The sequence below is a fragment of the Anguilla rostrata genome, chromosome 3 (genome assembly GCF_018555375.3).
Source record: "Anguilla rostrata isolate EN2019 chromosome 3, ASM1855537v3, whole genome shotgun sequence".
In the NCBI taxonomy this organism is placed as follows: Eukaryota; Metazoa; Chordata; class Actinopteri; order Anguilliformes; family Anguillidae; genus Anguilla; species Anguilla rostrata.
Genome location: NC_057935.1, coordinates 33,027,204 through 33,042,547, shown reverse-complemented (window position 1 = coordinate 33,042,547; position 15,344 = coordinate 33,027,204). Strand labels below are relative to the sequence as shown.

Here is a 15,344-nt window from a genome sequence, read left to right as displayed (position 1 = left end):
AAAATATTTACACTACATGGCCAAAAGTATGTGGACATTACGGGCATTAATATGGAGTTGGTCCATCCTTTGTTGCTATAACAACCTCCACTCTTCTGGGAAGGTTTTATACTAGATGTTGGAACATAGCAGCAGGGATTTGCTTCCATTCAGCCTGAAGAGCATTTAGTGAGGTTGGGCACTGATTTGGTGACTAGGCCTGGCTCCCAGTTGGCTTTCCAATTGATCTAAAATGTGTTGGATGGGGTTGAGATCAGAGCTCTGTGTAGGCCAGTCAAGTTTTTTCCACACTGACTCGAAAAAAACATTTTGATATGTACCTTGCTGTGTGCCCAGCGGCATTGTCACACTGTAACAGGAAAGAGCCTACCCCAAACTGTTGGGGAAGCACAGAGTCATCTAGAATTTGATTGTATGCTGTACCATTAAGATTTGCCTTCACTGAAACTAAGGAGCTGAGCCCAAACCATGAAAAACAGCTCCAGACCATGGGGTGTCCAGATACTTTTGGTCATATAGTGTGTGGTCTACATTGAATCCATTTCCTATGTAAAACACGCACAATAGTTTGTGTACAATAGTTTCTGCCACAGACTAGAGTCCTTATGGCTCAATGTCCATGGATGAGATATGGCTTTTCTTTGCAAAGTGCATTATAATCTATTTGCATGCGCCTAATTCAGGTGCATGACTATTCAGCGAATGGGAGATGCAATAATGAAACCTAGTCACAGATATTAAAGCAGAAAGATGATAGCGTTTGGTTTTTTAAAATGGAGAAATTTCTGAATGACCAAACTGGCTATCTGACTGGGCTATCTAGATTAAGTGGTTTATCTCAAACTTGGAAAAAGTTTAGATTTAAAACACTATCCTAGGTTACCATCTGTCAGTTGTTAGCTTTGATCATGAATGTCCTTCCCTGAATATAGGCAGTTCTACAGAGCTGAGGGGAAATTTCTCTAGCAGACTGATATCAAAGAGAAATGTTGTTCATGTTTCACAAAGTCCATCCATCCCAACAGTTCACAGTTCCTGGCAAAGTGAACCTGTCCCATGATGCATTGGAAGTAACAGGGGTGGAATCTCACCTTCGGGTCAGTCATCCAGCACTTCCTCATCAACTCGGCAAAACTAACTGGGCAGCTGCTGGGAATGGTAAGTCTCTGTAACACAGTCGGTCAGAACATTATGACCACATACGTCACCTTACAACACTTTAATGCTCAGTGCTCTGTACCATTCAGAATGTCAGCATTAAAAAATGCTACTTTTCTGAGATGATCTTTTAAGTTCCAGCAGTTAAAGGGATTGTTCACTTCCTGGAGTCTTTCATATATTTTCAGTAAATCCAAAGCAGCGTTTACAGCAATGTTATGTTACGTCTCCAGGAGCATATATATGAACACATTAATTTTATAGAGCTCATTCACAATTATAAAAGGAAACATCAGTTTTTATGTCATATCAGTACTTCTTTCTTTCTCAGTTCATAAGCAGCTCATTTCTCCAATGGTTAAGGAGGCTGGTTTAGGTGCATCTGGCCTGGCCAAGGGGTAGCTGCCTGTGTTACTGCATGCCTAACGTTAGCCGAGCTACTTACAAATTGAAATTGAAACTGATTATGTCTGACCCTGAAACAAAAGGAAGTTGGTTACTTTGCCAAATGTTATTTATTTGAACCTGAGCTTACAGATGAGGAGTTGCAAAAGATAATGGCTGAGAGATCAAAGTGAACTGGTGTGTTAAGATCGTGCTGGAAGACAACTTGCCACATTTTCAACAGATCTGGGTTGTTTAAAGGTATTTGGTGAAAATGAAATGAAGATGTCTTTATAAATTTTTCCCTGTAAGTGGCAAATGCACAAACACAAATCATTTTCAGTCCTGTCGATTTGTTGCTGCTTTAGGGAACTTCTCTCATGTGTAGTACTGTTCATACAGGAATCTGTACTTATTTCCTGGAGTGCTGCAATCTCAGGCAGCATACTTAATTTTTCATTAATCAGATAATATTCAAACAGTCCAGAAAGTGAATTATCCCTGTAAGTTAGGATAAGTGAAAATGGACAGTGAAAATGAAAAATAGATTTTAGGTTTGAATTTTGCTTGACTATTTCAAACTATATAAGGCTGACCAGATCAGGTGCTTAGTTAACTCTGTCATATGGTAGTGTTTATTTATGATGCTGGAACTGCGGATCCCCACTCTAACTCCCTCTATCTATGGCTATGTTATTTTGGGAAAGGTCCCAAACTATGCTGAGGAGTAATAGTGAACATGTACATGAATTACTGATATAATCACATAGTACAGATTACCTGACTTTAAAAGCGCTAGAACTGTAAAGTTACAGGAAGACATCCAAGAATTGTGAATGTTGCAAACACACACAAACACACATAGAAAGCCCAGTGTTAAGTTCTCTATGATCTGCAGACACCACACACTGACTCTTGTCCTGGCAAGAACTGTGCAGGAGCCCTGACATCACAGCGCTAAAAATACCCAGGCTGACTTCATAACGGAATTCATGATTGCATCATATCGTTTCCATTTACTAAAGACATGTTTATTTTCTAAGAAATATAGCTGGCAAGTGTTTTCGGTCTGCTGAACCCCAAGAAAAGCTAAGCTGTCCTGGCGTAACGTTAAGAGCAATGAGGAGGTGATTTTATTGTACCTCGCCTTTCTCCACCACCAGCCAGGCCACTTGTAGTCCCTCCAGTCCTTTAAATGGAACCTCGCTTGTCAACATCTCCCATAGCACCTGTCAAATCAAAGGATATGTGCTATTAAAAGAAAAGCTAGGGCAGTCTGATGAGAAGAGAGCAAGGTACATTTTGCACAATATTACTATTTTGTTTGTTTGGTAAGTCTAGTGAAGCACTTTCCCTGGGGTTCATGTTATACAAATGTATAACTGACATTTATCAAGGGAAGGTCCAATGAGAAATGCAGGTTAAATGATACCTATGTGTTCTGTGACTGATCAGTTGGTCGTGATATATACAGTTGAGGCCAAAAGTTTACATACACCTGGGCTAAAGACATCCAAACTCAATTTTTCACAACTCCAATGTTTCATATTACCGTACATTTTCTGTGATAAGTCAATCAGGGTATCTACTTTATTTCCATAAGAGGTGATTTCAAAATAATAGCTAAGAGACAGATTTATTTCAGCTTTTATGTACTATATCAGATTTTCAGTGAGTCAAACATTTACATATACTTTGTATTTGGTGGCACTGCCGTTAGATTGATTAACTTGAATCAAATGCTTGGGGTAGCATTCCACAAGCTTCTCACAATACTTTGCCAGAATTTTTGCCCATTCCTCCTGACAGAACTGGTGTAACTCAGTCAGGTTTGTGGGCCTCCTTGCTCAGACACACTTTTTCAGTTCAGTCCACAAATTTTCTATGGGATTCAGGTCAGGGCTTCGTGATGGTCACTCCAATACTTTCACTTTGTTGTCTTTAAGCCATTTTGTTACAACTTTGGACTTACAACTTTAAGCCATTTTGTTACAACTTAGGATCATTGTCCTGCTGGAAGACCCAGTCGCGACTAAGTTAACTTTCTAGCTGATGTCTTGAGGTGTTGCTTCAGTATTTCTAGATAATCCTCCTTCCTCATGATGCCCTCTTTTTATTGAAGTGCACCAGTCCCTTTTCCAGCAATACACCCGCTCAACATGATGCCACCCCCATGCTTCACGGTTGGGACAGTGTTCTTCTTATTAAAAGCCACACCCTTTTTCCTCCATACATAGCGTGGATCATTATGACCAAACAGTAAAAAAAAATTCATCTGACCAGAGAACACTCCTCCAAAAGGCTAAGTCTTTGTCCTGGAGAACACCCGCAAGGTCATTCTGGCTTTTTTATGCCGGTCTTGGAGTAAGGGGTTCTTCCTTGTGTGACAGACTTTCAGGCCATGGTGATGTAGGATACTCTTAATGGTGGATGTAGATACTTTGGTACCTGATGCCTCCACCAGTTCCTTTGTTGTTGTCTTGGGGTTCAGTTGACTCTTCGGACCAAAGTTCATTTTCTCACCTGGGAGTTAATTTGTGCCCCCTTCCTGAATGATGCAGTGTCTGTGTGATCCCAAGATTTTTATATTTACATACAATTGTTTGTACAGATGCTTGTGGTACCTTCAGAAATTGCTCCTAAGAAGGAACCAGACTTGTGGAGGTCCACAATTTTTTTTCTGAGGTTTTGGCTGTATTGCTTGAATTTTCCATGGTATCAAGGGTAAAAAGGCAGTGGCTCTAAAGGTAGGCCCTTAAATACATTAAATACATATATTTCTAAAAGAAATGTATGGTAACATGATATGTGCGGAGTTGTGAAAAACTGAGTTTGCATCATATCATCTAGGCTATCTTTAGCCTAGGTGTATGTAAACTTTTGGCCTCAACTGTATCATTTGTGTCAAGAGGTATTTTATGGAAAAGCAACTACACCACACGTCCAAGTGCGAGACAGTGAATCGACTGCACCAAACAGTGCATGGTCATTTAGTTGCTTAGCAGCCACCGTTCATTTGCAATAACTTGCACAGCTTACCATTTCAATTTTTTTCACAATATCCATTTAACAGCGGGACAATCATGAGCAGGCTAATCCTACTCAAGTGTACAATGGCAGTGTCCCACAATGAACTGAACCTTGGCTCGCAAGCCCAGCTCATTAGCTGCCACACTACAAAACATACTCCAGGTCACAAAGTTGGCACAGACTCCCCTGTGCTGCTTGTCCACCAATGCCTTGGCATTCAGAAGCCAGGACCCAGTATGGCCAGGTGACACAGACTGAGCCCATTTCATTCCGTCACCCTATACATGGCTGAGTCTCCCTCACCACTGAGGAATTCAGGCAGGCTTTCAGTGCCACGAACGTGCACACACACATACATGCAAGCACATGCTTACTGGAATCTGACAAGGCTTCATCTCATCTCTCAGCAATGCCTGCTACTAATACAGTTTTATCTATTAATAAGAGAGAACACTCAGTTTAAAAAAACACCAGGATTACTAATGATTCAAATGAAGCATTAAAAATGAAACAGGGTCTGTGTGATAAGCAAGAAACCAACTGTAACTGATTGTATTAAATTGACCAGCAGTAAATTCTTAGCTTTGCTATGTCCTGTAAAGGCAAACACTTTCTCTACATTTTTGCAATACACTTCCTTTTTAGTTAATCTTTATTGTCCCCATGGGAATTTGTTAATTACATACAGTAGAATTCAGCAATTGATTGTTCCTAACATTCCCCCCTAGAGCCACACGGTTGTCAGCAATTGGCCTGCCCTCCGCTGTGTCACTCACCACGCCATAGGAGTACGTGTCGCAGGTCTCTGAAACTGGCAGGCTCTGAATCACCTCAGGGGCCATCCACGGGAATGTTCCCACCAAGGACATGTGTGTGGTGTGGGAGTGGAACCTGGAGGCCCCAAAGTCACAGATCTGGATTGGGAGTGCGGGTGGGGAGAATTTGGGTAGAGGATGTCCTCTATAATTAGCATAGCAGGGTACACTGTATGCAAATAAACACAAACAATCTGGAAAGGCATGTGCAAAACATTTAAGAAAATAGGCCAATACAGTACCTTCAGCACTTTGTCAGCAGTCACCACCACTATGATAAAACAGAGTTTAAAAGTCAATCACAAGGAACAAGATTCATTTTTATATGGCTTTCAAATGTAATGGTCAGACTGCTTATGAAGAGCCACCCTTTGCCCAGACTGATGAATATTAACATTGCAAAGCAGCGTTGGGGGGCATTTTGTTTTCTTACCATTCCGGGATTTCAGATCTCTGTGGATTACCCTCACAGGGGCCTCGCAGTGCAAATAGTGCATTCCTGAGGGGAAAAGATAAAGATTCCATTTAAGAACCATAAGAAACTTTACTTACAATAGCAGCACTACCATCTTTACACTTCCAGTTCCCTTCAAAGGGGGAATATCTAGGATTAAAGCCTGAATCATTTTAAATGTCAATGATCTGCTGAGTTTGTGTCTAGAGAAGGTTTTTTGGAATGAGATTAAGCATTCAATGACAAGAAAATTAGTCAACGCGTGCCTGGGAGACATACTCAAGACATGACAGTGTGTTCTGGCAGTATTGGATGCTAAACGTTCAAACACAGGGCAAAGGACTAGGGTTTGGGCAGGACTTAAGTCATTATCTGCCAGAAAAATTGCAAGAATATTTTAATATAATGAAAGAAACCCTCACTTTTCCTCACCAATGTGATCAGACTATCTCTTCAGCCACCTCATACTGACGACTGAGAGATCCATGCAGCCTTACCTTTGGCAATCTCCATGGCCCAGGTCATGACTTGCTCCATGTCCATTTCTTCACTCTCCTCGCTGGACAGGTATTCATACAGGGATCCTCCGCTCGCATACTCTGGAGCACAACATGGACACACACGCATATGCCCACGTGCACATGCACACACACACACACACACACACATGAAGACCTGTGGAAGAACTTCAGGGCAGCCCCACACTGTCAGTGTGTTCCACAAACACCCTGCTCTTACCAGTCTCCCTAAGACTAAGTCTCCCAACACTAAAAACATGCACAGGCCTAGTCCAGGCAAATAAAAGTTTTTTTTTTTTTTTGAAGGCAGTAGATAATGATTACTGCCTGTCAAATGAGAGATGAGCTCATTTGTCACAATCACTTGAAGAAACCTGGACACAGCTTAGGACTGTGAGAGAGTCTATCACACTGTTTGGGGGAGACAGATCTTAGCACCAGCTCTAATATGACTGCACCGTCTCCTGCAAAGAACAGTTTACAGTTCCCACATTTTCCACAGTGATTCATCTATATAATGCACTGATTTTAGTGTGAGTTCTGAACTTTTCAATGGGCAAAGCTGATGACTGCAGTTTGAGGTTAACGCCTGAGCAATGATCATATCCAGTGAACGTCAGCCCAATTCAATCAGCGTGGCAACACTAATTACCCCTGGTGCAAACACTGGCAGCTGCACAGCAGTTTGCACACACTGCCCGTGCAAAACTAGGAAGCGAGGAACGATGTTGCCAACGGATGGATTCCTGCTGTATAAAACACCCCATACAGATCAGTCATTTTATTTTGTTTATTCACAAAGGCAGCCATTATTAACTTGCTTTATGTTTTGAAACTGCACCACTGGTCTTTTGTCGTTAAAAGCAGGAATGGGGGGAGGGCCAGCAGAATATAAAGTAGCAGCATGTATGAGTACATTATTATTCATCAGAGGCAAACTGTGGACAGTGATGCATTAGAGCAGGGCAGTGCCCACCCGTTCCTACCGCTCTGTAAGTTTTTATTTTAACCCTAATTTGACATACCTGATTCAACCAATTAGCAGATCAATGAGATCTCTAGCTATTGAATATGGTGTGCTTTGTTAGGGTTGAAGTAAAAACAGGACGGTGGATCTCCAGGAACAGCGTTGGGTGCAGTTGAGTGATATGCTCCACCTCATAAAAAAATTCCTGGGTTGTATTACAGGTCCACTGCCAGGAAAGTCAGTAGTCAGACATTGCATTGACATGAGAAAGCCAATGACAGACATACAGGTTTCTATTAATAAAAACACTAAAATATATGAGAGTAGAACAGTAAAATCTGACATACAAATATCACTAAACCAATTATCAATACACTAATTTGAAATATTTGAACCCTTTACTGACTGGAATCATAACCATATCACTGTAGCCTCATTTATGAAACAAACTATCATAAACCATAAAATCTTATGCTTACATCAAACCAGTCGTAATAAATATCTAATGAAAATGTTTACACTAAATGGCCAAAAGTATGTGGACATTATGGGCATTAATATGGAGCTGGTCCACCCTTCGCAGCTATTACAACCTCCACTCTTCTGGGAAGGCTTCATTCTAGATGTTGGAGCATTCCCGCAGGGATTTGCTTCCATTCAGCCAGAAGAGCATCAGTGAAGTCGGGCAGTGATTGAGCAATTAGGCCTGGCTCTCAGTTGGCTTTCGAATTGATCCAAAACATTTTGAATGGGGTTGAGGTCAGGGCTCTGTGTAGACCAGTAAAGTTCCATACTGTTATCTACAAAAACATTTCTTTAAGGACCTCACTGTGTACCTGGAGGCATTGTTATGCTGAAACAGGAATGGGCCTTCCCCAAACTGTTGGGGAAGCACAGAATAATCTAGAATGTGACTGAATGCTGTAGCAATAAAATTTGCCTTTGCCTGGAACTAAGGGGCCTAGACCAAACCATGAAAATCAGCCACAGACCAAGGGGTGTCCAGATGCTTTTGGTCATATAGTGGCCCTTAGTTTGCTGACACTATTCTTCAGCAGCTAGTATTATTATTATAGGCGACAGCCTGGAGGGGATTATGCGTTTGGTCGCGCGTGTGTGTTTGTTTGTTTGTGTATCTGTCCGCAGCTAATCTCGCATACTACAGGGCCGATCAGCCTCATACTTGTTGTGCATGCTGGCAGCAGGCCAAGGACCTGAATTCTCGAATATTTTGCAAATCGGTCAACGACAAGAATTGAATTAATTTCCATCATTGTCCATTGAAATACCTTGAGTTCTAACTCCTCACTCCTACTAACCAGCCGGTAGGGGCCGCAAGTAATCAACAGCCGTTTGGAATGAAAGCCCAACGATGTAAAATGTCAATTTCAATGTTAAAATGCCAACAAAATAATCTGCCAACTAACGGGGTACGTTAATGTTTGAATCTGTGGCAATTATTTTTCTGCCATTTTCATGTTGAAATTGATATTTTACAACACTGGTCTTTTGGAATTGTTCCCGTCCAGATTGTTCCTGTCCAGATTTGAAACAAAAGTGCCAGACTATAACGTCAACATTAGCTCTGTCTAACACATCGTGGCTGATATGAATGAAATTAGCTAAGATGTCACCACCTTTAGCGTTACTTCACTGAATCGGCGTTTTTGGTATTTTCAGTGGTACATGGTAAAAACTTGTGATATTGTATTTGTCTGGTTGCATTGATTGTGTAGCCTCTATTGTTGCATCAGCAAAGCTAACATGCTTGGCGGAGATCTGCACTCTACTGAGTGCACTCTTCTAGTTAGTTAAGCAGCTAGTATTATTTACATTTTATTATTATTATATTATATTATATTATTACATTTTTTTGTATCTGTGATAGTAAGGAGCTTGGGACTGAAAATGCATAACTGTATATGCTGCTTCCATTTTCATACCCATTCATTTGATTGGTTGGTCCATAATTCCATGAGCTCCTACAGTACACACTCATCCCTGTGCATGCAAACCATTTTGTACAATCATCATATATCAGCTGGGTGTCTGGTCTATTTAGTTGATTAAATTTAAGATATGATTAAATTACCACAAGTTAGCCTTATCTGCAATTTATCCAGGACACTAGGGGAACCCCTACTATTTGCAATATGTGCCTAGGTATTTTTACATACATTGAGTCACCAGCACTTCAGCTTGAAGTCCCATCTGAACAATGGTGTCACCATTGCTGCACTGGGACACTGGTTTTCTGCTTGGTTTAGAGCAGGCAACCCTGGTCCTGGGGTTTTGATGATGTTTCTGGCTTTTGTTGCATCTGAGCTTACTTTCAAGAGTTTGATGGATTATTAATAGACTAAGTCTGAGTCTGAAAAGCGCAATGCAGAGTACCTCCAGCATATGGCCACGAAAAGTTAATCCAATTATGTAGTCAAATGTCTGGATGGACCAAAAACCTGCACTCCAGGACCAAGGTTGTCTACCCCAGGTCTAGAGGGTAGAATCCACCCTAATGGCCCACAAACACCGTTTCCAACAGCACCCTGGTTTTCAAGGCCCTCTCCAATTAAAGTATTAGTCAAGCATTATTAGCCAATTACGACAACCATTTGTTATCATCACTGCTATCACTCAGTGGGTTTACAAGATTTTTGAAAAAGTCTATTTATTGTTTTAGTCCGCCTAAAACTGGACTTTTAAAAATCATGTAAACATTGTAGTCCGACTGAAATCGTACAAAGTCGATTTTTTCAGAGTCAACATACGTAACATACCTATATAATGAGGTTGGGGGTCGATTTACTACGGCATGTATACGCTTCAATAGGCCAAAAACTGGCCTAGGCGTTCTGCGCATGTTCTGTAATACATACATTACATAGCAACTATACGCTCACAGTGGCCAAGCAGAATCGATAACGTTTCAGAAAATATATAACTTTAAAAGATTTCATTCAATCTTCTACTAGGACTTTTGCCGTTTATTGAGGGTGTGACAGGAAATGTTGGTGCCGATGACTATAATCAAATGTTTTTCACATTTACCGTTCGATTGAGCAAGTACCATTCAAAGTACATTTTTATGGGTTAATGCTGTCCGATTGCGCTAGCTACTTCACATTAACCTTGTACGGCGATCAACAAAGGCTAACAGCACAGTACTGCTTAATTATTGTCACTTCTATCACCACTGTAATGAACTTAAAAAAAGGCAACAAACAACCTTTTCTGTGAGAAATGCTTTGTCGAGCTCATGCGCATACACTGCTGGCGACATTCTAAAGCTCCATTTTGCCCTCCCTATATCATGACGAAAAAAACACATTTCTGAATGGACGAGGAGACCAACTTCAAGCTATTGCAACTAAAGGAGTTAAATGTCCTAAAATACATGGATGGAAGAAAAAAACTCGGAATGGCGAACTATTCAAAAAAGTTGTGACAAAATTGGAGGAAGCAGGATTTATAAGAAGCCTTCATCAGACACACCTCGGTCAATAAATCGGTTCTTTCTGAGTCATGTATATTGGGACAACGACAATAATCCAATTCAATCTCACCTTTGGCCAAATCGAGCTATTAATATAGATCGATTTCAACTGTGCATGTAAACGCACTGACTGTCTACCCCCCACCCCCACAACTCAATAAAGTGACCTGCCTGATCCTCAACTTCTCCAAATACCCCTGGCTCCTACACCTTCCTCCAACTCACCCACCTCTGCCAGCTGCTAAACATGCTTCAGCGTTGCTTCAAAACCTTATAACAGGCATGGTCTTACACACCTCCAAACCCTCGATTTACCTTACACAACCACAGGCTGCCTTCTGATCACTGGCTGTAGAAGGCGGAGAGTCATGGAGCTGAAGCCAAAGCCAGCAAGAAATTGGCACAGAAACAAGCACGAAACCTTGCAGACCCACGGAGCAGCTGTACAAAGTGTCATGAGTAAAACTTGGCTAACTATATAGCTAGCTAGCTATGGCATGTCATCACTTCTGTAACATTATTTGTTGTCCTCCATGTATCCAAACATCTGTATCGGTGGTACGCGCTAAGTAGGTTAACTAAAGTAGGCGAAACGATAACGTTAGGGTTAGCGAAAGTGACGTTAGGCGATAAAGCTGTGCTTAAAAATCTCATGCCGCTCAAAGTGGTGATTTTGGGAGATGCAAGGTAATCCATACAGATCTGAAATCCTGTTATGGTAAGAAGCCAAAATGTCCCCCAAAGCTGCTTTGGAATGTTAATATTCATCTGACTAGGCAAAGGGTGGCTCTTCATAAGCATGGACGCAAGACTGTGTCTGTTCAGTATGACCATTACATTTGAAAGCCATATGAAAATGAATCTTGTGACTGACTTTTAAACTCTCTGTTCTATCATAGTGGTGCTGACCACTGAAATAGTACTGAAGGTACTGTATAGGCCTATTTTCTGGAATGTTTTGCATAGTCCTTTCCAGACTGTTCGTTTGCATACAGTGTACACTGCTATCATCTATCCAAATTCCCCCCACAGTCTAGCTTGTCAAGGTTTGAATAATCAATCATTCTAAAGTTCTAAACGAACATGATAGCTAACAATGTGAGACCCTCATGCCTAAGTCATACACACACTAACTTCGTCTGAAATGGCAAGCAGTCAATTTGTCTAACGATAATGTGTTGATCCAGTGCAAGGGCGAAACCATGTAGCTAGCCAGTTTTGTTAACATTAGGTATGATAATGTCTTTGCTGCCTTTAGCTAATGTTAGATAATTACAGCTGGGGTGAATAAGGTGACCTTTTTAGTAGGATCTCCGTGGAAACTGTCATGTCTAGCTAGTTATCCAACTAATTTGATATCGCTAGCTGGCATGAACGTTAATTAATAAATTCCCTTTCATGATTTGTTTTGTATATTTAAATTATGTTTGATTGGTCTGCCATTATTCAGCAACTTGCTAGGTGATACAAACGTATTCATTCATTTTTATGAGTGCAAGTGTCACTACCGCAAGTAGCTAACATTAGCTAAAGTTAGTTACGTAGACTTGCGATCTAACTTAGCCATTCTAGCTATTTAAATGCATGGTGTCTGTATATACGCATTAACATGTTAGGGTTTCAGATTATACTGCTAGGATTGTCTTCGCCTAGGCTTCTTAGTGCTGTTATCTATCTGTATGCTCATCATGAGAAGAGCTAGTCTTAGTTACATCCACGGATAATACAACTGCTATCATAGAGGTCAGTGTTCTGTTGCTACCGTTTTACCCTGTATCCCTGTTGGACGGGTTACGTCTTCAAAACATTGCATTACGGTTAGCTTTACTGTGAGTTTTCCATCATAATCTGTGAAACGTAGGAGCATTTCTTTGTAAAGAACAAACATAACATGCAAATTCAATTTTTCTTATTCATGGGAAATTCCATTGCATTTTGGTAAAATATTTCTGTAAATGAGAACTTCAAACTTCCTTACGTGTGGCTGATTACTTGTGGAAAGTAATGTGGAGGTTGAGAGGTGTTAAATGGTATTTAATGTGGGCTTACAGTGTGTTTGAGAGGGATATTTATCACCGCTATGGTGCTATACTCAATGTACATATGTAGTGCAGTGTAAAAAAATATGATATAAACATTAGATTCACTAACATCCAATATAATACTTGTTTTATGATTATGTTTTTAATTTAATAATTTCAATAATTTCCAGTGAAGGTTACCTAAATAATAATTCCAAGTATTTATTTATATGAATCTTAAGCAATCTGCCCAGAAGTGAGTAGCTACATGTTGTTTGAAGCACAGTAAACACATACAGGGTGTAGCAGTCATTAAAAAAATATGCTGATACACTTGATACAGGCTGATCTTAGCATTAGGGCTAATCAATTTAATTTAAGTCTTTTAGAAAATACAAACATTTCACTTAAAACATAGTTTCTTTGTGATTAATTACTATACACATGTGCAGTGTTACAAAATCAAATTAATTCATTTTAGCATTTTTGCACCTGTGCAGCTAGCACAAGTGTGTAACAATGTAAATATACACAGGAACATTTGTGGCCTCTGGCTTCCTGACCACAGGACTGACCGTCCTCTGAGTCACATTCACAATTAACATCTGTGGTCAACCAAGGCATGATGAAGTGCCTATCCCCTTCCTCTTGTAGTACTAAAGAGAAAGGCCCCAGATATCTGATGGCTACCAATGATAAAAACACTGAGTCACTGAAACTACTCTGGGCAACTGAGGGAACTGAATTACCAGTTTATAATTATGACAAGCATGCAATTTTTTTTAACAAGGACCCATCTTGTTACATTTCATTTTCAGAATTAAAAAAGCACTTACATTAGAGTGTAAATTTCTCTTACCTGGCAGAGATTATTTTAAAGTCTGCTGTAATGACACTAATATTTGCCTGACTTTTCGTTGTACAGTAAGTGCAAATTGTAAATGACACTGTTTGCAGATTTTTCTTTTTCTTGTTAAGGGCAAACCATAACCTAATGCAAACCATTTGCTTGATGTAACATTTTACTGCTTCACAATTGTTTCTTAACAGTGCTCAGAAATACAGCCACTTCCTTTACATGACCACAATGATTTTTTAACCATTCAAATGGGAAGTTAAGAGATGTGATCACATTCTCTGGGTATGACTTTGGATTACATATATCTTAGGAATCATTAATATCCAACACTTAGGCTCTAATTAACAAAACTGCAGGCTTCTCAAAGGGAACAATAACCATTTCAATAACCTTACGCAAACAATTTTTAATTAAAACCATGACAAAGTGCATTACCAGTTATTACAAAATCACAATTTGGCAGTAGTGCATGCATTTGGCAAGTAATTGTTGGTAATCATTAACCGATAAAATGGAGGGTGGTGCTATGGTATCCAAGAAGGGAAGACAAACAGGATATCAACCAATGAATATGGTTTATTGGAAAGCAGGAGTGTTGTCTTCTGGTAAATGAGTGAACAGGGGAAATTTATAACACTGCTGATGAATGTGGAAATGTCAGGGTCAGCCTTATTTGATTGTGCTTTGATAAATAGTAGAGATGGCAACTCCCTGATGACTGGCCAAATCTATTGTGGGTGTCAAACGGTATACTGAAATATGATGTCTGTCGTAGACTGTAGAGCTGGGCGCCTACTGCCTGTTACCAGTATAAAAATCAGCCACTGAAATCTTGAGGAGGTCATAAGAATGCACTCATCTTGCTGCCATCTAGGCCACATAGATTACATATGGAGAAATCAGATGGTCAGTCATGAGTACACTGTTCCTCAAATAGTGACTGAAATGTAGAAGAGGAGTTTCCAGACCATGCCATCTCTTACTGTGTGTGTCTGCATGTGGATGTATTGATGAGAGGCAACCCTAGAAATCAGGTCATTTAAGTAATTTTCCCCAAAAGCAGGGATCAGACTGTACAGTTTGCCTTACTAGAGAGATACACCACAATATCCGGGATCAAGATAATATTAACCCCTTAGCGCACATGCCAAATCTTGCCAATCCTTGCCCATTTAGGGGGTACCCTATTTAAAGCCTTATAACTCCAGATGTGAACACCACACCACCAGACTTGAAAAATGGCTTAAATGAAGCAGGACATTTGTACAATTTACAATACGAACGCAGATTAGTTTATATTCATAATTTTGTAAGAAATAAAGTGCCACAAATGCAGTTGTCAAGACAAAAAATCAAAAAATTTGCACTTTTTTAGTTTGCAATGAAATACTGAGAGATTGCATATATACAGCAGGTTAAACTATACAGTACATGTGCTGGATCAAAAACTTCTTGACCACAAGTTCATAAAATCTAAGGGTGGATATGTAGAACTACTATAGATTTATGAAGCAAAAACTAAGCAGTGTACCCAGCGTCTCCAAATCTATCCAAAATGTCTAAATTATGCATTGCTGTAAATCACAACATATTCACGTATTTCACTACAAATCAACTGTTTTGACTCAAGAAACTCGCTGTTGCA

At 40.0% G+C, this 15,344-nt stretch overlaps 1 protein-coding gene across 5 annotated transcripts in view; it reads right to left on the bottom strand.

Annotated features, from left to right (window-relative positions):
* map3k20a (mitogen-activated protein kinase kinase kinase 20a) overlaps positions 1–15,344 on the bottom strand; it is a 44,614-nt gene that overhangs the window by 19,908 nt on the left and 9,362 nt on the right. For all 5 annotated transcript variants that reach the window (XR_010328977.1, XM_064327201.1, XM_064327203.1 and 2 more), the window contains exons 4-9: positions 6,339–6,440; positions 5,821–5,886; positions 5,630–5,658; positions 5,349–5,486; positions 2,685–2,771; positions 1,092–1,166 (exon numbers count right to left, since the gene is read on the bottom strand). Coding sequence is in view for 4 of the 5 variants with exons in the window: in XM_064327201.1 (XP_064183271.1) it covers positions 1,092–1,166; positions 2,685–2,771; positions 5,349–5,486; positions 5,630–5,658; positions 5,821–5,886; positions 6,339–6,440 (497 nt within the window). In the remaining variant the exon portion in view is untranslated. The remainder of the gene's footprint in view (positions 1–1,091; positions 1,167–2,684; positions 2,772–5,348; positions 5,487–5,629; positions 5,659–5,820; positions 5,887–6,338; positions 6,441–15,344) is intronic.